The sequence below is a fragment of the Protopterus annectens genome, chromosome 2.part1, assembly GCF_019279795.1.
Source record: "Protopterus annectens isolate FY-2018-M chromosome 2.part1, PAN1.0, whole genome shotgun sequence".
NCBI classification, from domain to species: Eukaryota; Metazoa; Chordata; order Ceratodontiformes; family Protopteridae; genus Protopterus; species Protopterus annectens.
Window position 1 is genome coordinate 1,665,355,684 of NC_056729.1, and position 25,574 is coordinate 1,665,381,257.

At 39.1% G+C, this 25,574-nt stretch overlaps 1 protein-coding gene across 1 annotated transcript in view; it reads left to right on the forward strand.

The window, feature by feature from the left end:
* Positions 1–25,574, forward strand: part of PERM1 (PPARGC1 and ESRR induced regulator, muscle 1) — a 256,708-nt gene that overhangs the window by 58,775 nt on the left and 172,359 nt on the right. The window contains exon 2 of the mRNA XM_044063092.1: positions 14,520–16,712. Coding sequence (XP_043919027.1) covers positions 14,522–16,712 — 2,191 coding nt within the window. The 5' untranslated portion in view covers positions 14,520–14,521. The remainder of the gene's footprint in view (positions 1–14,519; positions 16,713–25,574) is intronic.

Here is a 25,574-nt window from a genome sequence, read left to right on the forward strand (position 1 = left end):
AATACCATCATACCACCATGCTCCCATAAACTTATATAATTTCTATAAGCAAGTTTTACCTTTTTTGGATACAATAATAATGAAGTTAAAATTTTTCCCATTTTCTTTAAAAGCTTTTTTTGTCAGGGTTTAAAGCTATTTAATGCGATATCTTTATAATCGTGGGTAATATAATCATTTTAATAAGTGCTACCTATCCTTGAATGTAAACAGCAAACAAGAAAAAAAAATTCCATTTTTAAAAAGAACTAACACTTCTTCAATTATTTTTTTTTCTAAATTATTATTAATAATCTTAATAGATTTTTATCCATAAATATTTTAGTTCATATCCTTCCCCATTATATTTGTAAATGGCTTTAAATTTGCTATCTAATAACTGACTTAACACTAAAGTTTCAGTTTTATTATTAAATTTCAGCAGTGAAACTTCCTGAAACTTTTCAATTTCTTCATTTATTTCTTCAACTGAATAATTTAAATCTCTTATAGTTAGTAAAATATAATCTCCAAAAGACTGTATTTTAATTGATAATCCTTGTTAATTGAGAATCTGTCCATGTTTTCATTGCTTCTTATATTATTAGTTAAGGGTTTGATAACTAATGAAACAGAGAGGACAAGGGACACCAATGGAAGATCCAATTTTAGCATTTAATGTGGAGTCTCTATACAGTTTTTAATATTCCAATAAATTGTTATAGAAACGCAAATGCTTGTAAAGTTTTAAACAAGTAGTTGCAATCTACAGAATCAAAAGCTCTCTTGATATCTAAGCTAATTAGGGCAAATATCTTGTTCATTCCTATTGCTAAATATAAGATAGTTACTACCCTTTTTATACTAACCTTTTTATGCTAACCTATTGATTATAAATGCTGTTTGATTTTTATTAATTAATTTAGCTGCTGTAACTGTTAATCTTTTAGCAAAGTTGGAAGTAAATATTTTATCATCTGTATTTAATAATAGGCTAAACATTGGCTAAGTTTCTGGTGCCATTCTAAGGGGATCCTGTATCTGTCTGCCTTGGATGACATAATCAACAAATCACAATGCTTTGCCAGAGATGACCTGTACCTGTCACCCTTGGGATTTCGGATACTGACTAAGGCTCTTGCCACCCATATAGTGCCTTTTTAGGCAAGGTTCAAATGACAAATTCACTACTGTAACAGGTACAAGCAAGTAAAATCTGAGGGTAATTTTATTCAATGTTAGAAGTCTAAACCTCAAAATGCATTCACTCAAGGCACTCCTTAAAATGGAGAACATTGACATTTGTGCAGTGACAGAGACCTGGTTCAAGGCTCCAGAGAGCACTCCTGCATTACCAGGCTATAATTCATGCCACACCTTTCGTCCACATAACCTGGACCGAAACACTAAAGGCGGAAGCGTGTCCATATTCATTAAGGATATCCACACCTCCAGGCTAGTTGCTCAGCATAATACATCCGAGACTATCCAAGTGCTACTAACTCTGGGCAAGACCGCAATCCAAATTGTAACTTGCTACAGATCTCCAACCATGACCCAGGATTCCCATTCCTCATTTCTTGATACACTAGAAAATATTAGGGTACAACCCAACACCCTAATAATGGGTAGCTTCAACTACCCCACCATTAACTTGGAAAACTAGTCATGTACCAACTCTTTTGTTCAACATTTTCTGGAATTCATAAATTCCAATGCCTTGGATCAAATTATCCACACCCCGAGCAGAGGCAGCAATATCCTAGACCTGGTCATTACCAACATGGCTGACCAATGTTCCACACCAGAGGTCAATTCCTCATTGATCAGATTCAACCAGAAGCTAATCACCCTAGACATCCACATCCTGCCTCCACACCCCATTAGGGAAACCACCGTAAAAAATTTCTCCAAAGCTATCTTCATATTTCTTAAGACAGAAGTGGCAAACATCATGACACCCATGCAGATGGACAATAGAGGTACGACTGCTGAATCCTACACAAATGCACTTTATAAGCACTTACATGAGTGCATGGATCGTGCTATCCCTAACAGAACCAAGATGCTATCCTCCAAAAAAAGGAAGCCAATCTGGTGGTCCCCTGCAATAACCAAACTCTACAACAGAAGAAAGAAACTGTTGCAAAAAAGAGTAAAATCCCATGATTGGAGGAACTCCTTGGTCAACCTCAGTAAGAAGCTGAGATCCCTCATAAAATCCTCCAAAGCTAGTTATGAAAACAAAATCCCCACTGATTCTAAAGACAACCACAAACATTCTATAGCTATGTCAAGAATCTCAATGGCAACACTCAGATCTGCTCTGAGTTACAGCACAATGGCACTAAATATACAGAACCAACTGATATTGCCAACATCCTGGCAGATAGGTTCAGTGCTAAATTTACCCCCCTCTCACCACCTAAAGGCCCCATCTCTATACCAAAAGAATGCAAAGTTCCTGTAATCACGGCTGCACAGGTAAAAACCACACTCTCCAAAGCCAAGAACACAGCATCCATGGGACCTGACAACATCCCAGGCTGTGTTCTATACGAACTACAGAATGAACTGGCACCCCACCTAAGCACCATGTTCAATCATAGTCTCCCCTCAGGTTTTGTGCCCACTTAATGGCGCACAGTGACAGTTATCCCATTCCACAAAGGAGAATCTACCACAAACCCTGGGAACTAGTGCCCCATTAGCCTAACGAGCCTGGTCTGCAAGGCCATGGAACGTATCATCATGGAACTTATAAACAAAGACACTGGTAATCTTCAAACTCTAGACCCCACCCAGTTCATGTTTGTAAAAGGCAGATCATGTCTTCTAAACCTGACAGACTTCTTTGAAGCAATCACCAAAGCCTTAGACGAGGGTAAGGTGGTTCACACAGCCTATCTAAATCTCGCCAAGGCTTTTAACACCATCCCCCACTCTGGAATTATAGATAAACACACTAAACTAGGTATAAATCCCTATGTCGCAAAATGGGTTGCCAACTGGCTCACTGACAGAACCCACACTGTGAAAGTAGCAGACTCCAAATCCGACTTCAGACCAGTGACAAGTGGAGTACCACAGGGTTCAATCCTGGGTCCTCTCCTGTTTGGTATCTACTTTTCAGAAGTACAGGCTAACACAGAAGGTCTTTGGCTAATGAAGTTCACAGATGACTGCAAACTAGGAGCCATAATCGAAACTCCTAACGATGTGGACATCCTACAAAAGGGCCTCACTGAGACAGATGCCTGGTGTCAAAGCCATGGCCTGAAGCTCAATGTCAAAAAGTACATTGTCATTCCCTTTAGCAAAAACTCTGTACCCATGAACTACCACATAGGTGGTAGTCTACTTAACATCGAAAGTGTGATAAGAGACCTTAGGACACAGGTGTACAGTAGTCTCTCCTTTGATAATCACATCACCACAGTAGTCAGGAAATCCTTCTCCGTGACACACCTCATCACAAAAGGTTTCTCATCTAGGGAAAAAGGGGCCATTATTCCCCTCTACCCGTCATTCATTAGACCCATTATAGAGTACAACGCCCCTTTTGTTATGTACCTCACAAGACTTCTACAACAACTGGAAAGGTCGCAGAAATACCTCACAAAGAGAATTACCAGCCTCAAACAGATGCCCTACACAGACCATCTAAAAAAGCTCCAGCTTTACTCCGTATCATATCGACTACTCAAAGGCGATCTCTCCCTAACATACAAAGCTATGTCAAACCCAGAGCTGTTGGACATGCTTCATTTAAAGAAATCCCAATCCCTCCAAGCTACATGCTATAGGGACATAAACCTTGTCACCACAATAAACAGAACATGCTGGAAGGATAGAGTCCTGTCCCAGAGACTACCCATACTCTGGAACAAACTACCTATCTATATCAAACAAAGCACTCTTCAAGAAAAATCTTGATGATTGGATGGGAGATAGGAAATTCACCACGGGGATCACCTCTGTGGCTCTGCTCGACAGTGGCACAGGAAAATAATTTTCTTGGGTGGCGAAAGCAAGGGTACCTTTTTGGCTAGGCTTATATAGGCTCTAGGGCCAATAGCCTAGTACCTACCTATGAACCTATGAACCTAATATGCCTATATAAGGAAACTAACTTATTATCCTTTCCTTGTTTAAGTATAGGTGAGATTACAGAAAGTATCAAATGAGGGAGGAATTTTTGTCACTCTGAATTATCTTGAAAACATCACTCAGTAATTCTAAGATATTTAACCGAAGCAGACTATATAATTCCACACTTAAACTATCTAACCCTGGAGCTTTACCAATTCCCTTTTTTAAAGCTTCTTTAAATTCTGTTAAGGCAATAGGTCTATTCAACAGAGATATTTGTTGGTAGTAAGCTGGGGACAGTTTCAAATGTGTTTCATACAATATTCCAATTTATTTCAGAAAAATGCACACTAGCTGTTAATGCCTCACTTTAAACTGAGCACCAATTATTTCATGAACAACAGAGCTAGCCACCCCTATCAAGAGAAACAAAGTCATAAACATTCCAGTTTATTTCATAAAAATATGCACTAGCCAGGCTTTCCAGACTATAAGCTGAGCAAATGAAAAGGATAAGTTGTCATAGTATAGCTAGTCACTCCTACCCCCCCAAAATTTATTTATTTTACATAAATGCACACTAGCCAACCTTTAAAATAATATGAAAAGAACAAAGTTATTGCCACCCACCCCCAATACAAAAGTATAAATACTCAGATTTATTCATACAAATGCACCTTAAGGGCGAAATTTCAACCGACCAAGTGAAAAGGACAAGTCACATTTATCCACAGCATAGCTGGCCAACCCCCCCCCCCCCAAAAAAAAAGGATACAAATATTCCAGTTTATTAATACAAATATTCACTTGCCAGCTTTAATGGCAAAATTTAAGCTGAGCAAGTCAAAGGGCAAGTTAAGCCCAGCTAGCTACTCCCCACCCCAGGAAAGCAAAAATGGGGCAAAAGAGTATGATAAAAAAGACGAAAATAAGTATCCAGTTCCAAAATAATTAAGCAAATGCACACACACACACACACACACACACACACACACACACACACACACACACACACACACACACACACACACATTAACCAAACATTAAAATGTTTAAATAAATATACACACACACACACACACACACACACACACACACACACACACACACACACACACACTCTACACTAGCCACCACCCCCCTCCCCCTCTCCAAAATGGCAAAGAAAATCTGGTTATAGTACCTTCAATCCAGTAGTTCACAGTGCCTCAGATGATTCACTCGCTATGATTAATCCAGTTTTCTAGGTTCAGCTTGACAAAAAGAAAAAAAAACACTGCAAAACTTTCTACTGCATTGTACTACTGTACAACTAGAAGGCTTCTATTAATTTTAAAAAGAGCCACAGTTCTCTTTGGACTTGTCTGTAGCTCCTTTTGAGTTTCCAACAGTTCTGTATCACATTTTTATGCATGGGTGCATGGACACACATATGAATGCAAGCAGAAGAAACAAAGCATTTCTGCTGAATAGTTGCATACTGGAGCTGTTTGGTTAGCTTTTACATACCCTACATCAACTTTATTACAAGCTGAGATAAGTACAAACTTGCCGTCTTATAAGATAGTACTGAATTTTAATTTTTCTGTTTATTGTTTCATTGAATATTGTGTTAAAATAGTACTGCATTTATCTGCTTATTTATATGTTTACTGAAAATTGGAAGCTGTCTCTCTGTTCTCTCCCTGTCTGCAGTTAGTTTATTCTTCTCACTTCATTGTTATTTGGTGTAGAAGTCTTAGCCTAAAGGGATTCTCTGTGCCTTAAAGTCTTAGTCCCTTATCTCTGAAATTATTTCTACTGAATAGTTGCATACTGGAGCTGTTTGGTTAGCTTTTGCATATCCTACATCAACTTATAAGCTGAGATAAGTACAAACTTGCAGTGTTATAAGACAGTACTGAATGTAATTTTTTTCTGTTTATTGTTTCATTGAATATTGTGTTAAAAATAGTACTGCATTTATCTGGTTATTTATTTGTTTACTGAAAGTTGGAAGCTCTCTCTCTGTTCTTTCCCTGTCTGCAGTTAGTTTTCCTGACCCACCCTCCCTGTTCTTGTTGTGGTATTAATCTTGGTGGCTTTGGAATTGACTGTCTCTCCTGTAAATTTGTGTTTGGACACTCCTCCTAGACCCATCTCATTTGCTCACTCAACCAAGTACAGTGAGATCATATTTTGATTTCAGACACTCCTACCATTTCCATCTGTTCAGCCCTATCCTAGCTCTATCCTAGTCTAGTCTCATTAGCTCATCCTGCCTAATCCAGAGAGAACATTTGGGTAGGCATACCCACTTAGGCCCTGAACTTGTCTGATTGAAGACTGCTGGAACAGGGCTCAGTTCTGATGTTTTTTACCGGTTAATTGAGCAATTTGTTCAAATCAGTTTGCTTGTTTTCTATTGTTATATAATAAAAAAATTGCACTTTATTCATCTGCTTTTACTGTTATTGTGTTTCTTCCCACTTTAGTCTTTTGGTTATTGCACTTGGGCTTCAGACCAGTTGTTTTACATTAAGAAGGTTTGTGGTCTGCACTGTTGTGGCAGGACAGGTAGCTTACATCCTTCTAAGTTGGGAATTGCTGATTGAAAGCTCAGAGTCTGTTATTCTAAAAGTGTATTAGTTCTGGTTTAAGCACTTGGGCTTCAGGCCAATTATTTTACATTAAGAAGGTTTGTGGTCTGCACTCTTGTGGGAGGAGAGGCTAGATTCTACCCTTCTGAGCTGGGAATTTCTGGTTAAAGGCTTACTGTGCCTGCTCATTTTAACTGTTTTTCTGATATTGGTGCACCTTGTCTGCTGTAGCATAGACTAGATTCAGGCCTGCTGAATCTAGCTTTATTTGTATAAGTTGAGCACTAATCCAGGCCATCTTTTTTGGAGAAGTTTCCCCTGCACCCTAGTGGCAGGAGTGTGCGGTTAGAACTTGTCAGATTGAAGACTGCTGGAACAAGGCTCAGTTTTGAGGTTTTTTACTGTTTAATTGGGTAACTTGTTTAAATCAGTTTGCTCATTTTTTATTGTTATATAATAAAAAAATTGCACTTTATTCATCTGCTTTTACTGTTATTGTGTTTCTTCCCACTTTATTACCTTATTTTGCTTGTGCTTCTTCTTAAAAGTACTCAATTGTATTATTCTGCTGCAGTTCTTACTGTTTGGTAGTAGCCTGATTAAATTGTAACTGTTATTCTAAGCCTTTTGGTTTAAGCACTTGGGCTTCAGGCCAGTTATTTTACATTAAGAAGGTTTGTAGTCTGCACTGTTGTGGGAGGAGAGGCTAGATTCTGCCCTTCTGAGCTGGGAATTTCTGGTTAAAGGCTTATTGTGCCTGCTTATTTGATCTGTTTCTTTCTGAAATTTGTGCGCCTTGTTTGCTATATCCCAGGCGTTAGTAGTTTATTGGCCATTTTGGGCTAATTTCTATCTCTTTCATTTCCCTGCTATAAAAACCGCATTTGCGCAGTTTTGCGAGCCGAACAGTGCCGGTTAGCTAGGGTTAAACTATTCCCGGCTCCACGAAGTCTGCTCTTCAATTTTTCCTTTGGAACTAGAAAAACATTCAACTTAAGCACTCAAACCATTCATTTCACAGCCCAGCAATTGCTCAAAACTCATAGCAAGCACTAATTAACCCTAGCAATAGACCCCCTATACTGTCCAGAAGGACAAGGATCTCTATTCGTCCCTACCAGCTAATCAGTAAAACAGCTCACTTTACCTATTCAGACATTTCCAAATGGCAGTTTCAGGTGTTCTCTCCAGTCCAACTGGTGAATTTGGGCATTTTGAGGCAATGTCACAACTGCCTCATATACACAGACAACCCTCTCCTCCTACCACCAAACACCAATATATGCGAGAGATGCAATTATACAGCCAAACTGGAGGCAAAGCTCTCTCAACCCAAGACTGGAACTGACAGTCAAGAGGAGAAGGAAAATACTTGCAACAGAACACTAGTCTCACACAGACCTACTAAACCAACACCGGGAAATAACACATAAATACACAAAAACATACTCAGAGGCTCTAAATAAAAATCTACAAAAGCAACAGAGACCTCCAAAGCAGACACCCAAGCAACCTCCACACCCCATCACAAACCATGAAACACATACATCACATAATCAGTTTGCCACGCAATCATAGCCCTTAAGGCAAAATAACATACCCAACACACTAGTAATAGGCGACTCTATAGTCAGGCATACTGATGTCCCACTAACTAGGCTGGACAAGGAGAAGGTTACAGTTAGCTGCCTGTCGGGCACCAGGATCCGCCACATAACACAAGCACTCAGGTCACTTCAGAACAAGTACAAATATGACTCTGTCATTGTCCATGTTGATGTGAATGACCTGATTCGTACCTCCCTGGACTACATGAAAAGAGACATGGGAGACCACTCTGATCATGTAACCTAGGCCAATATGACCCTTACTCTGAATAGCATCCTGCCCTCACCAAGAATAATGCCACAGTATAAAGAAAATGATCAATTTCAACAATTGGCTAAGTTTCTGGTGTCATTCAAATGGGAGCCAGTATCTGTCCACCTGGGATGACATGCTTGATAAGCCACATTGCTTTGCAAGAGATGGCTTGTACCTGTCACCCTTAGGCTTTTAAATACTGGCCAAGGCTTTTGCCGCCCCCATAGTGCCTTTTTTAGGCAAGGTTCAAAAGACAAACCCACCAACATAAATAGCACAAGTTACCAAAAACTGAGGGCAATGCTACTCAATGCCAGAACTCTAAACCTCAAAATGCATGCACTCGAGGCACTTCTTAGTATGGAGAACATTGATATCTATACAGTAAGAGAAACCTGGTTTAAGCCTCCAGAGAGCACCCCAGCACTACCAGGCTATAACTCATACCATAGTTTTCAGCCAGAGAACCCGGACCGAAACACAAAAGGTGGGGGTGTATCCATATTCATCAAGGATACCCACACTTCCAGGTCAGTGGCACAGCACAATGCCTCAGAGATCATCCATGCACAACTAACAATGGGCAAAACTGCAATTCAAATTGTAGCTTGCTACAGATCACCCACCATGACCCAGGACCCACATTCCGTGTTTCTGGAGACACTGGAAAATATGAAGGTCCTATCAAATGCCCTAATATTGGGTGATTTCAATTACCCAAACATTAACTGGGAGTATTACTCAAGTACTGACTCCCTTGCCCAGTGCTTCCTAGAATTTATAAACTCGAATGCCCTGGGTCAACTGGTCAACACCCCCACCAGAGGTGACAACATAATGGACCTGGTCATCACCAACATGGGTGACTGGTATTCTACACCGGAGGTCAAACTCTCGCTGGTTAGATCAGACCATAGACTAATCACTCTGGATATCCACATTCTGACCCACCCCCAATCAAGGAAACCACCATGAAAAACTTTTCAAAAGCAAACTTCACGTTACTTAAGACCGAAGTGGAAAGATTCACAGCCCCCATGCTAAAGGACAATGCTGTCCAAGCTGCTGAATCCCTTACAAAGGCACTCTATGAGCACCTGTAAGAATGCATGGATCGTGCTATCCCAAGCAAAACCAAGACTCACTCCTTTAAGAAAAGGAAACCAGTCTGGTGGACCCCTGCCATAAACAAGCTATACAATAGAAGGAGGAAACTAGTGCAGAAAAGAGTAAAATCCCAAGAAGGAAAGACATCCCTGATCAGTATCAGCAAGAAACTATGATCCCTTTTAAAATCATCCAAAGCTAGCTTTGAAAGAAAAATTGCCAAGGATTCCAAAGATAACCACAAAGTGTTCTTTAGCTATGTCAAGAACCTAAGTGGAAACTCTCAGATCCGCTCTGAGTTAGTGCAGAATGGCAAAAAATACACTGAACCAACTGATATTGCCAACATTCTGGCAGACAGGGTTAGTGCAAACTTCACCCCCTTATCACTCCTTAAAGGGCCCATAACCATACTATAAGAATGTAGTGCCATGGCAATCACTGACACACAGGTTAAAACAGCCATATCCAAAGCCAAAAATACAGCTTCAATGGGACCAGACAGTGTCCCAGGCTGTGTCTTACATGAGCTCCAAAATGAACTAACCCCTCACTTAAACACACTGTTCAAACTCAGCCTCTCTACAGGCTATGTACCCATAGAGTGGCGCACAGCAGCAGTTATCCCTCTCCACAAAGGTGGAGCCACAATGGACCCCAGGAACTTTCGCCCTATAGCCTGACTAGCCTGGTCTGCAAGGCTATGGAGCACATCATCGTGGAATTCATCAACAGAGACATTAGGAACCTTCAAACATTGGACCCTACCCAGTTTGGCTTTGTTAATGGCAGATCATGCCTCCTAAACCTGGTGGACGTATTTGAGACAGTTACCAAGGCTTTAGACAAGGGAAAGGGGGTCCACACAGCCTACCTAAACCTCGCAAAAGCTTTCAACACCATTCCCCATTCTGGTATTATAGACAAGCTCACCAAACTGAACATAAACCCCTACGTCATGAGATGAGTTGCCAATTGGCTCATGGATAGAACCCACACGGTGAGAGTTGCAGGCTCTAGGTCTGACTCTAAACCAGTTACAAGTGGCGTCCCCCAGGGCCCAGTCCTGGGACCCCTCCTGTTTGGTATATACTTCTTAGAGTTACAGGCAAGCACAGGAGGACTATAGCTGACCAAGTTCACAGACGACTGCAAACTGGGGGCCATAATTGACTCTCCAGCATTTACAGACATCCTCCAGAAGGGTCTCACTGAGACAGATACCTGGTGTCAAAATCATGTCCTCAAGCTAAATGCCAAAAAGTGCATAGTCATCCCCTTTGGAAAAAACAAAGTACCCGTGAACTACCACATACGTGGTAGTCCCCTAAATACAGAAAATGTAATAAGGGATCTGAAGACCATATTGCCAAGGTGGTTAGAAAATCCTTCTATGTGGCCCACCTCATCAAAAAAGGGTTCGCATCTAGAACAAAAGAGGTTATTGTGCCTCTCTACTCATCACTCATCAGACCCATCATAGAGTACAATGGCCCCATTTGGGATGTACCTTACAAGTCACCTGCAACAGCTGGAAAGACCACAGAAGTACCTCACCAAGAGGATTACTGGCCTCAAACATATGCCCTCTACAGCCTGACTGAAGAAACTCCAGCTGTATTCGGTTGCATACCACTTACTCAGAGGTGATCTCTGCCTGACATACAAGACCATGTACAACCCAGAGTTGATGGACATGCTCCACCTAAAAAAAAACAAATCCCCAAGAGCCACATGTTCTAGGGATCTAAACCTCACCACAACGATAAATAGGACGTGCTGGAGGGATATATTCCTGTCCCAGAGACTCCCCATGCTTTGGAACAGGATTCCAATCTACATTAAGCAGAGCCCCTCACTAACACTCTTCAAGAGATGCCTTGACGAGTGCATGGAAAACAGAAAATTTAACCCGAGAATCACTGCAGTGGCTGTGCTGGACAGAGATCTTCTTAAAAAACACCCTTAAAGGATCTGGATCTGATTTAATTTTAACTTTATGTATTTAAAATGAGAAAAAATTTTAAAAGGCAAAAAAGATTATTTAAATAAAATCCAGAAGGCTTCACACCCTTTGCTGTTTGCACCTGGGATGGAAGGCACCCTCTACCCCCACATTAGTATGCCACTGAATCTGTGTTACTTCCCATTTTTAAGAATTTCACAGCTTTGGTTATGCATTTCAGAGCATAAATATTAATTTTCAGCAGTATCATAATACCATTAACCATTCTGCTTTAAGAAAGTTGCCTTGTTCTCCCAATATAACCTCCCAGGATGATCTACCAGTGGAATCTCCTTTAAATGGCTGAATGAAGAGTTATTCAGGACCATCCATACATGGGTGTGATGCAATTATTAAAATGTAGGATATACATTTAAATAGGTGCTTGGAACCTAAACATTTGGTGGTTTAGAATGGAGGGTTAAACCTATGGCAGCCATTAGTGATAGGTTTCACTCCCTAAATGTCCACTTATTAACTGTGTGGCTGAGCAAGTCACGTAGCCAAAAAAGCTTCAAAGTTGCTCCTGAAAATAGTTGAGCCCAGGAGTTTAGCACAGATGACTAAGGCTTTGGCCTTCAGCATTTAGCCAAACTCACTTAGCCATGCAATACTCCTTTGCCACCACTGAAAAGGGATGCTTGTGCCTAGTAGGATTAGTTAGTTAACAAATAAATAAAAAATGCTTAATTATATTGTGTCAGTCTTCTTTATTCTTAAGTATGCAGACTGATCATTTTCAACATATCACGTGCAGAATTTTTTTTATTAAAACTGTATCACTGTTGACCTAAACACCTTGCCCAGGTCATGCTCAACACCCTGCCCAGGCCATGGTCAACACCTTGCCCGGGCCATGGACAGGAATTAGAACCATTAAACAGTGCTGCAATGCCTTACTAGCATGCCTTAATGCATCTCCTAATCCACATTAAATTTACAAGGCATTATTCTTTTGTTTTAGATAACTACTAAGAATGCCTTGTCTGTCCATTTATAAACTACTTGACTGGAAGCCAGACCCAAGCTCACACTGTGGTTCAGTCTCATTGTGTCACTGAGTCATTCATTAATAGAACTCGTAAACAAAACTGCAAGTTTCCCCTGAGATGATAAGACCTCATAGGTGATCATATTTAGCAAGGGGTTGCAGGGGTGTAAGGGGGTTTACCCCTAAAACTCAGGGTTGACTCTTTTAAATTTTTTGTTTAGGGGTCCCATTGATTGTATAGGATTCAGTGATACATACCATATTAGTTACCATCAGTAATTGACTGGTTTGCAGACATCCTATCTTGCACTACAAACATGGCCTGGACCAAAATACTATCACTTAACTTCACTTAAATCATAACTGACTTTATATTCACAAGCTTTACAATACTGAAAATCCTTTGCTCTCTTGATTTCCACAGAAGCAATGCAACATTGATGGCTTGCATTTATAAACTACACCTGCCTTTACCTGGACATCTCTTCGTGAACACTAAAATATCTTTAAATTAAATATAAATTTATGCTATCAATTATTATCTTATTGGGTTGGGAGGGTGACCTAATAGTTAAAGTGTTTGCCTTACAAACACAAGGTGCAGGGTTTGAGTCTCATAAGGGATAATTGGCTAGGCTTAAAATGGCTCGCAAAGGCAGTTAGCTTAGTACTAATCTATGAACATATAATCTCACAGTTACAAATTTATTCTATTTTCTTTCCTCACAGAACACCACTTTCTAAGCTACTATAATGGCCTTGGCACTACGTGCACATAAACTGGGTAGTCTAACATGAGGGTCATATCCTCTTTGGTGCCATTGTGCCTTTGATCAATTCCAGATGACTTGTTCTCAGATATTTAAAGTAATACCACCAGAGAAAAAAGTAAAGCTTCAAGTTGTTGTATGGATATTTAAGAACCGAAGAACATCCTCCTGATACTCTATTGCTACACCCCTTACCTGCACTCTGACAGGGCACTTAAGTCCCACTTTATCAGCCATGTTGTTTGCCATAGTCTTTTAGGTGGGAGGGGCAGATTATGCAGTCTACTTTGAAAGATGTCATTATTTTTCCTCAGCTTCCATTAGTTGTCTCCTCTCATTCCTTTCCCTTTTCGGCCTGTTTCCTGCTCCCCCTCAACCCCCAGCTACTTTACCTGCTTTACCTGCCTGTTTCAGGTAGTGTCAGGGAAAGGCTGCCAACAACAGGAATTTGTTTCTTAAACTTAATCCCTAAAAGCAGATGTTTTTGGTGGCTGTAGGGACAAAAACACCAAAAGAGCATGCAAGTCTGACATTAAGGGGTGGGAGCAACAACATGGGCCTTGGGTACAAAACAGTGGCACCTGGCTACATCACAAAGTGTCCCCTTAAGGGGTAACACTTGTGGCTCCTAGATGTCCTGTGGGTTATTGCAAGTTCTTAAAGATGATCACAGAAGGAAATTAAAAAGGAAAATACAGTTCTTTACCTATCATGACACATGACGTATTTAGACTATGGTCACCAGATGGTATAGCACAGAGTAAAAGAGCAAACCAGTGATTGTGTACAGAGTTACTTCATATGGTTTGGGAACTAATGCTTGGCATTCTGTGCAGGCTGTTAGGTACAAGGTTAATGAGAAAACAGATGTGTTACCCACAAGGTTCACCTTTGTGAAAGTGTGGAAAAGATAAAGCTGCCAGAACTATACCTAGTAAAAACTGAGATAATATCTTATTAAACAGATAAGTGTTAGTGTCATTGCTTATTAACACTACCCAATATTTATCTAATGAATTATTTTCATCATATGCATATTAAAACTATTAGTGCACCTACTATCATATGCACTGCAAAACAATTGGGCTTCTTTGAATGTCTGATTTCTGACCATAACTGTATTATTTTCACAGATATGGAGGACTTTGAGTACAGTATCCAGCTTTCTGACAAAGACTGGGAAAAATTTTTTGTTGAAGCAGAGCAATGCAGTGAAATGCAGCCATCTCTTGCCACCACTGAAGATCTGCCCGTAGGTGACCCTGACTTACGGGATTTTTGCTACTCCCCTGAGCTGATGCAAAGATTAAAAAACTTTCAATTACACATGAACTCAACAGAAAGAACATTACTACAGATTCCAAGGAGTTCCAGTGTCACCGAGACAGAAGGATTAAGTGAACCTGCATGGTATGAAACTAAATGCAGTCACTCTTTATTTCAAGATGTTTTATCAGGGCTTCAACCAACTAAAGAGGAGGAATTGGACTTGGAATTACTCAGTAGATTTATGTGTACTAACATAGCTCCAACTAATCAGGGAAATAGTTCTGCAAGTCAGCAATCTCAGCTTAAGATACATGTCCAAGGAGATGTGATATCATTCTCCGAAGCTGCTTCTGGAGGTAATGCAACTGATGTTACTCTGAGACAATGTTCCCATTTTGCAAATCCTTCCACCGGATTAACTCAAGAAGAATGCCATCTGAATAAGAATCAGAGCGTTAATTTATTCCCTGCAAGTGAGCAGCTCACAGTTACAGATGTGGTGACTGAAAGTAGCATACAAAGAGCATTAGCTGCTGTGGCTTTGACAGGACTACACAACACGCCTGCAATAAACCTTCAGGAAACAAGAACCATACAAAATAATACATCAGATCAACAAGATGGAATGATTTTCCCAAATGATAACTATTCAGTTCCAAGTTCTACTCAGCTGAAATCTGGACTGCTAGGCCCAGCCAGTAATATTGTGCAAAGTCCATTTTTAAACATTAATGTCCCTCCTTCTGCTACACAATCACAACACAATGATGCTTCATCTTCCAGGGATCTAAACCATCTGACAGACTCAGAATCATTGTGTTCAGACCAGCATAAAGAAAATGGGAATGGATCTAGCACTGTAAATTTTGAACAAGCTTGTAAACTACTTAAGGACAGAGGAAATAACATTAAAATTAACATACCAGATACTCTCAGTTTCAAATGGAGCTCTCAGGAGGATCATAGCATATTCAAAGATGCTCTGAAAGATACGAGTGAAAATGCCTCTATTGATTGGAATCAGGAATACGCAGACTGTCAGATTTATGCAGCAAACAAACTGCAAAAACAGGACACATATAATTCTGAAACACAACACTGCAGCCATAGACTAAAAGTCCCTGAGTGCATGGATACATTACTAGAGTCAAGACAAACTAACATAGAAACGCAAGCTTGCAAATCAGCTGCAATGGACAGTGGCAGTGAAAGCATTTCTCAGTTTACAAGACATGATAGTAATGATGAACATAGCATATCTAAGGGTGCACCAACCACAACAGAAGTTCACAGAGTTGGAATTTCTGAATCTGCTTACTTCAATGTAGGCCCTTGTTGCTCCAGTCTTAGTCAGCTTAATATTCACAGAAGCCTTGCTCATTTTAGGGAAAATAAGCCACGTTCTTCTGGTGGATCATCGCTACTTCCATGCTCATCTTGTAAGTCCAGCCAAAATGACATTAATGCCGATTCCTTACCAGACATGTATGAATACTTCTTAGATGATGATACTCCTTCTCCAACTAGAAAAAATCTGAAAGAACAAAACATTTCAGCCTCTCAGGTACCAACCGTTAATTCGCAAGATCAGATAAGCTATTCTAGTTGTACACCTGACATGTATGAATATTTCTTCACAGACGATGAGATGCAAAATGACAGTTCTGAAAGTGAATCTTCTTCGGCACGTTCATCTCCAGACATTACAGCTACCGGCTTGTCACTACCTGAAATGTACGAATATTTTCTTACAGAAAAGGAAGACAGCAAAAGACATCGCTCCTCACACCGGCCCCAACCTGAAAAAGAAAGATCTCAGCTGAACCCATTGAGCATAAAGACATTAATACAAAAGCATTTAGAACAAGTCAAATTGTCACATCTGCAGAGCGGACATAAACACACATGTGGTACCCTTTGCTCAGTGAACAAAAAGGAAGCAAACCAATGTTCTCCATTTGCTACCCCCTTAATGTTAGATGAACAGCTAAAATGCATGAGCATGGAGGCACACGAAGGCAGTATTGCGTGTTCAAGATCCGGTGATGAACTTGAAGGTAAATGTTTTGGCTTATACATATTTACATATTTTTTTAAATGTGTGTGGTTGTTAAATAGAAACATAAATATTACAAGCAGGCAGCATTCATACCAAAGTTGAACAGAGACTAAGGCTTTATCCATAATCCCACTGTAGGTTGAAGAAATACATTTTACATTGATTTAAACAACAAAAATGTGGGACATATGGACTTGTGAAAGTGAGGTTATAACGTTTCTCTGGGATCATTTGATAAAATAGCAAGCTCATATAAGTTTTTCTATTTTGTTTCTTTCCATTTTTGAGCTTCCTGAGCCTAATCTGTTCAAAAATTCATAAAATATTTATATTCATTATATTTATGCATGTGTAATTGTCTCTACATTCAGGTATCACTCATCCATTCAGGTAATGTTCAGTACAAATATTTATTCTGTGCTCTTAGGAGATTCTTTAATAGCAAGCCCCCCTTGGGACCTCCAACCTGTTCTACTACATGAATACTAGAAAGTAGACCAGTATCAGTTCATTAGTGTCTTGCCTATCTGTCAGTCTGTCAGTACTGTAAATAGTTCCTGAACTTGGGTCACCTGTGACGCAGGTAGACAAAAATGCTCTACACAACTGGGTTGGACTGTCAACTCTTACAGAAAATGAAAGCAGAAAAAGACCAGCTTCATTTTGAAAATGGCCTTAAGTAAAGAAGAAAAACTGCAGAGGAAACCTCAAGGCCCATTTGTTGCAGTTTTCCTAGTTTTTAATACTAATAAAGTTATACAGAAAATGTGGCATTTGCAGAGCCATTCATTCTGTAAATTGGGAGTTCCCAACACTGCCTTTAGAAAACAAGCTCTTCGTTTTGGCAGTTATGTCTATCCTTAAAATACAGGGACTAGTTAGCTGACAAGAGACATTACACAAAAGCTACCTACTAGACAAAAACGTGCACAGCTTTCTCAGTTTGTTTACCTGTTTGCAGCTTTATAGGAGCAAAAATTATCCAAGGAAATCCAACACACTTTTCTGCAGACTGCTTTAATGAAATAGCATTTAGCATGTATGCTGCAATAAGATATTTTATATGAGTTTAACACAATTTCTACATTATTCAAAAATATATATATACATATATATATATATATATATATATATATATATATATATATATATATACATATAGAAGTTCCCAGGTATCCCTGAAAAACAGACCATTTTATCTTGTGTACCTCACATGAATAATAAGAAATAACTAAGACATTTAAACTTCCCGTAAAACTTAGTTTTCCTTTGTCTGTCACTACTATGTACTGCAGTATTTCTTTCTCACAAAGTCATATTTATGGTTTTGTTTTTCTTATCAGATGTCAGAATCGTGCACAAAAGAAGACTATTAAAAACTAAAATGGAATAAAGTAGAAATGGTGATTATTGTCATGTCCCTGAAATGCATTAGGTGACATCAAGGTTTTGGTACATTATATTTAAGCCTGACATAGAATGGATCCCCTGCCTTAGAGAGGTAAAATAGATATAAATTGTTTGATTATAGAACATAAAAGCCATTGGCAATCTTTTCAGCGAGTCATCTGTGCAAATACCAACAAACTAACAAGGAAAATACCTGCAACAATAGACCATAGGCTGGTAGAACTAACTGGAAATATGGGTATGAACAGAATTAGGATGCCACCCGGTTAAAGGAGCATAATTATCTGGGGAAAATTTGTAAGAAATGAAAACTCACAGATCGCCACATTAAATTGTTATGGTAAGCTATAATTGTATAGATGGCAGGCTAAATAAATAAAAATGGATGAAGTAATCATAAGAAAATTCATTGCTGTAAAGTTTTGTGCAAGTTAGAGAAATTAAAAATGAGCTTCATAGTGAAGGTAAGTGTTGGCACGTTGTCAATGTGAGCCTCTTCTGGACAGCAAAAACATGCATTGGACCTTCCTAAAGGGAAAAAAAAAACATATGATGTACTGAATAAAAACCTGATCCCTAGAAAAAACATGCACATGACTGAAAAGCAACAGTTGGCTTAGTATATTACTTTTTTGCTGCTGATCTGCAATTAGATACTTATATTCAGCCTAAACTCACATGCAAACAATAGTAAAGTGTTAAGACTTATCTGTGCTTCCCTTGACAAATGGCTAAACATACCCAAGAAGCCCAACCTCACTATTTGAAAAATATTTTTATTGATGAAAATGCAAAGTTATGACAGATGACTGAGTTCCTGAAAAGCAGTTTCCAAAATCTTCCAGAATCTAACTCATTGTGTTGTCTACACATTGCCAAGTTAGGGCATTTCTTCTACCTATCCATTGCATTAACATATCAACAGGTGTTGCTCTTGCATCCTCAGAATTCAGTTCTGTTTTTCCTCAATTTCTTCTACTGATATTAGGTCCCTACCTATCTTCAGTCATCTCCTTTTTCCTGCTGTCCTATGCATATTGAGTTACGTGGTAACATTGCATGCTCCATTTCTAGCAGAGCTGAATTCTCCAGAGGTGAGAGAATGCCTTGATTAATACTGATTTTCTGTACATAGGCTTTGAACAAGATGCATGTAGGGCCTGCTATGACATAAATGAGGCTTTTATTGACTATGGGCTATATTTCATTCATGTAAGCCTACAGTCAAGCAAGCATACTACAGGATGTGTCCATGTAAAGAACATTTAATACTGGTCCCCACCTGGAGGTGAACACAGCAGTAATATACCCAGTTCTTTTAACCAGACAAATGTCAGGTGACCATTAGCCACTGGATCTTTCCCCTCTTAAACTTCCAGTGCTGTATCTGCTGGATGAATCCAAATTGCAGGCGGCACTATGATCCTATATATGCAGCCTGATAGTAAGCATTTTGCTTTAATATTTATTTGTTTATCCATTATTATTATTATTATTATTATTATTATTATTATTGTTATTATTATTCCTAATGGTATTATTATTATTATTATTGTTACTAATGGTATTATTATTATTGCTATTATTATTATTTGTATTATTATTATTACTAATGGTATTATTATTATTATTAATATTATTATTATTATTATTACTAATGTTATTACTAATATTATTATTATTATTATTATTATTATTATTATTATTATTCCTAATGGTATTATTATTATTATTATTGCTATTATTATTATTTTATTATTATTACTAATAGTATTATTATTATTAATATTATTATTATTATTATTACTACTAATGTTATTATTATTATTATTATTATTATTATTATTCCTAATGGTATTATTATTATTATTATTATTGTTGTTGTTATTATTATTACTAATGGTATTATTATTAATATTAATATTATTATTATTTTTATTATTATTACGAATGGTATTATTATTATTATTATTATTATTATTATTACTAATATTATTATTATTATTATTATTATTGTTGTTTTTTTTTTTTTTTACCAAGGACCCTGTGGAACCTTTTTATGGTTAGTCAAGTCAATACAATATAATCAATGAAAATTTGATAGTCAGCTGTTGTAAAGGGAGCCAAATGTTAGTACTATGGTAGTGCCAAACAACAATAAAGAAAAATTATTACACCATGTTACTTTGTAGTATCACATATTCACATCTGCTAAAAGAAAAAGGGTGGCATTTTTGAGGCTTTGAGCTGTTAAATATTATGTAGGAAGAAAAGTTTTTAAGAGGAATCGCTCAAGTTATTTTGAGTCTCATCAATCGCTTATGTTTCATATCATTAAAAAGTAATTTTTCTTTTCTTCAGGAGCTGATTGTGAGATAGAAGTTATAGGGGCTACAATGTTACCTCAGCATATTTTGATGAACCAAGGCTATATCATTATCCATAGCTAGGGCATCATTTGGGATTTGTTAAAACCATACCTCAAATTATTTTGTTTTAATTATTTCTAAATAAGAGGATGTATAGGGACTAGTTCACACTTTCGGAGTAGTTATGTTTGGGAGTTCTGGGTAGATGTATGAGCTTCTTGCAGAAATCCTTGTGAGCTAAAGTTCCTAAATAGGACTTGATTCAAGCATTTTTAAGAACTTCATATGTAGGTACCTGACCAGTGACTTGATTACGACTCCACAGTCTTCTAGGATGGCAGTCAAATGCTACACTGATTTCTAATCCAAGGTTTAAAGATACGGGAGGTGGAAGACTTTGTGCCATCTTGTTTCTTCTTTTTTTCCACTAAGTTTGTAAAGAAGCTAAATTCATTTCTGTTTTCTGTGCTTAATTATTTTTACCAGTGCTGTCAATCTACAACTTTTATCACAAAGTGGTCAGTCAGCTCATTTATAATTCACAAGTTTATTCTACATTTAAAACTGTAAGAACCTTAGGAAAGTATTTGTCTTTGGAGTAAATAGGTTTGGCACTGGTTGCATCTAAAGCATCAGTTACAGGTTCATAGGAGGTTACTGGGCTAACAGCCCTAGAGCCCTTACAAGGCTAGCGATATTTATCCCGAGTTGCCCCAGTTTTCGGTGATTAGGTGAGTGAAGTTCAAATAGATAAGGGTCTATGGTAGTTAATACCAACTTCTCTGTCCAGAAGGGACATGGGCACCACCCCAGGAGTGAATTTGTAGTCACCCATCCATTGATCTAAGCTACATTTGAAGATGGCCATAGAGGGGCTCTGTTTCATGTGAATTGGAAGCTTGTTCCAGGGAAGGGGCAGTCTCTGGGAGATGCATCTATCTCTCCTGCATGACTTGTTCATATCAGAGGCTAAGTTAAGACCCCTGGAACAAATTACCCTGCTGCAGTTTGATTTACAAATGTGTAGTTACCCCTTAAGAGCCTGTAGGATGCAGAATACAGTGACAGGGCTTTCAATATTTCCAAGTAAAACTTGTTTTGTCTACCCTGTAATTTCCTGGTGAGAAATCTCTGTGGTCTCTCCAATTGTTGCAGGTCCCTACTGAGGTACATGCAAAAGGGAGCATTATACTCAATTATTGGTCTTATGAGGGCCTAGTATAATGGAATTATCACATCCTTAGATCTAGATGCAATGTGTTTAGTTGTAAGATGTGCCACATAGAAGGATTTCCTTACTACTATGGATATGTGTTGATCAAAGTTCAGATTGCTATCAACCTTAGTACCCAGATCATGTAACACTGGGTCTACACTTAGGGTGGTGCTGTCTATAATGTAATTAGAAGGGATGTCAGCTTTCCTAAAGGCAATAAAAATGCATATTTTGCATTTAGCTTTAATCCGTGGCTTTGTCACCAGTCTTTTGTCTGCATTAATCCTATCTGCAGTATATTAACATCATTGGGGGACTCAATGATTGCTCCCAATTTACAATCGTCAGCAAACGTGGTTAGCCACAGGCTGTCCAAGTTTGCCTGGACGTCTAAGAAATAAATTTCAAACAGTAATGGGCCCAGCACAGAACCTTGCTGTATGCCACTGATGTCTAGTCTTTTGCTAGAGGTGAAGTCACCCATTTTGATACTATGTGTCCTGTCAGTGAGCAGGTTGGCTATCCATTTGGTAATATAGGATTTAATTCCCAATTTGGAGGGTTTCTCTATAATACCTGAGTGGAGGATTATGTCAGATTCCTTGCCTAGGCCAAGATAGGCAATTTGTACTGTCTTACCCTTGTCCTGGGCCTTGGTAACTTTCTCAAAAAAGTCAACCATGTTTAACAGGCATGATCTACCTTTAACAAATCTGAACTGGGTTGGGTTCAGAGTTTGGAGATTACATATGTCCTTGTTAATAAGGTCCATAATGATTCTTTCCACGGCCTTGCAGATGAGGCTAGTCAAGCTTATGGGCCTATAATTCTCAGGGTTGGTTGATGGTCCCCCTTTATACACAGGGATTACTGTTGTGTCCTCCATTCTGCCAGAACATAGACAGTTCTCAGGCTGTGGTTAGAAAAGAATTCATGTGGGTCTGCTAGGCCATCTTTTAAGTTGTGTAAAAGGCAACCTAGGATGTTGTCTGGTCCCAATGATGCCATGTTTTGGCCTTGGAGAGCACCAAGATGATTTTCTGTCTTGAGATAATAGGCTGAGGAATGGTGGCAGGTATACTTTGGGAATAACTGTGTGTGTGGGGGGGGGTGAAGTTTTCTCTAAATCTGTCAGCTAGCAGGTTGGCTGCTACATCTGATTGTGTATGTGTGGTACCATCCACAACCAGTTCAGCACATAGTTGTGCATTCCCTGCTAGATATCAGATGTAGTTAAAAAAATGTGTTTTGATTATCCTTAGCTAGGGAGGCTATTTTTGCTTTGTAAATAGCTTTGGAGGACTTCACGAGATCCATAATTTGTTTGTTTAAGGTAGAGAAGGACTTCTTCCTCTGCTGAGCCAGTTCCCTCTTGTTCTTGGACATTAGTTTCCTTCTGTTGTTGTATAGCCTGCTTGTACTAGGGGTCCACCAGGGTGGCTTGTTTTTTCGGCAAGACCTGTTTTTAATCTGGTCAGATACAGCCAATTTTGTACAGCTGCATAAGTGGTTATACAAGCCATTGGTGTACACCTCTGCATAGGAGTTCATGTTATCTGTGTCTGAGGGGGCTTTGAAACTTTTTATACCATCACTTAGAAGGAGGTAATTTGTCTTAGAAAAATTTGTAAGCATTTTTGAGCTTGATGGTGTATCTGGTCGTATAATTACATCGAACAAGACTGATATATAGTCCGATCTTACCAGGGAGGACATCATACAGGGGGAGTGCAATGCTCTCCCATGTTAGTGAGTACTATGTTTAGGACATTTGAGCCTCTTGTGGATGTGCTGACTAGCTGTTCCACAGCGTTTGCATTCACAAAGTCCAAGAACCTCTGGGCCAGCACATTTGCGGTCATGTTTGCTTCCCAGTGAATGGTAGGGTAATTAAAATCACCCATGAGTAAGGTGTTGGGCTGTTTGTCAAGTGAGTCCAGTAAGTCCAGGTATGTGGTATGCTTTTTCTGTTTCATGGTGGGGGACCTGTAACTAGCTATGATGTGGTAGAGTCCTAGCAACAGTACCTTGAGTTTATCTAGAAAGGATTTTGCTGTATTGGGAGGTTGGTTATTTTGACACTGCCTAAAAAAGCAAAGTAGGAGTGGCTAATGCCTTTGCCAGTATCCAAAAGCCTAGAGGAGACAGATGCAGACCATCTCTGGCAAAGCAGTGTGCCTGTCGACCATGTCTTCTCTGGCTGACACATACTGGATCCCCTTGGAATGACAACAGAAGCTGTGCCAACTGTTAAAGTCAATCATTTTTAGTTTGTATTGTGGCATCATCCTTGGACTAGGTAGAATACTGCTTAAAGCTAAGCTTATACCTGCCTGTGACTCATAATCTGAAGCTCAGTCATGTCTCTCTTCATATAGTCCAGTGAGGTGCATTTCATGTCATTCACCCCCACATGGACTATGACAGAGTCATACTGGTACTAGTGGTTGAGTGACTTGAATACTTGAATCACTTGATGGATCCTGGCACCTGACAGGCAGCTATGTGTAACCCTGCTCCTTATCCAGCCTGGTGAGGGCAGCATCTGTGTGTCACACAATGGAGTCACCCATGCCCAATACATTACATTTTGTGGTGTTATGCCTTATGGGCTTATTTGCTGATACACTGGTATGTGTGTTATAATGTGATGTGGTTGTTTTTTGCATTGTTATGTGTGTAAGTGGTTTCCATTTGGGAGGCCTCTGATCTTTTGGTAAGTTAATAGTGAGTACCTCCATATATGTGTGTTTATGTGTCTTGTCCTTTTTAGTGTGGGAAGTTTGTGTATGCTGACAACCAATTTGTCCTCATGTGAGAGTCTTGCCTCCAATTTCATAGTGTAACTACATCTCTTACATAAAGTAGTTGTATGCTTCAGGAGTAAGTGGTTGTCAGTATACATGCAACAATTGTTACATTGCCTCAGGATGCTCAGGTCTATCAGGCTGACCAGAAAGATGACTGGAAACTACCCATCTATTATAACAGGTTCTTACTCTATATTTTATTAGGGAAGGGAAAGGGTTAGTTTGACATGACTGTGCTGGTAGTACCAAGACTACAAGAGGGATCTATACACAGGATCATAGGCTCCTAGGAGGTTACTAGGCTATTGGTCCTACGGCCTCTACAAGCCTAGCCATGTTATACCCTTGTTCCTTTATGGACCAAGAAATGTAGTCTATGTTTGTGCATTAATCTAAGATCAGCACTGGCTGCCCCTGTCTAAGAGGGACATAGGTGAAACCCCTGGTGTGAATTTATGGTTTCCCATCCAATTGTCTAGGTTACATTAAATAGGGCCATTGTGGTGCTCTGTTTTACATGAATTGGAAGTTTGTTTCAGAAGAGTGGTAACCTCTGTGAGACATATCTGTCTCTCCAACATGTCCTTTTAATATCGCAGGCTAGGCTAAGATCCCTAGAGTGAGTGAATCTTGTCCCATTGGATTTGCAGATGTGCAGCAGCTTCATCAAGGCAGGGACTGACTGCTCTCTAGGCCAGGCACAAGTCACCTCTAAGCAGTCTATATGATACTGAGTAAAGTGATAGGGCCTTCAGTCTGTCCATGTAAGTCGTGTTGTAGGCCATGAATTTTCTTGGTGAGAAACCTCTGAGGTCTATTCAGTTACTACAGATGTCTGGTGAGGTACATACAGAAGGGAACATTGTACTCTATTACTTGGTCTGATTAGAGCTGAGTGCAGGGGAGTTATAACCTCCTTAGTTTTGCATGCTATACCCTTGCTTATGAGGTGTGCAACATAGAAGGCCTTCCTTACTACTGAGGACACCTGATAATCAAAATTAAGGCTGCTATCATAGGTTCATAAGTTCATAGGTAGGTACTAGGCTATCAGC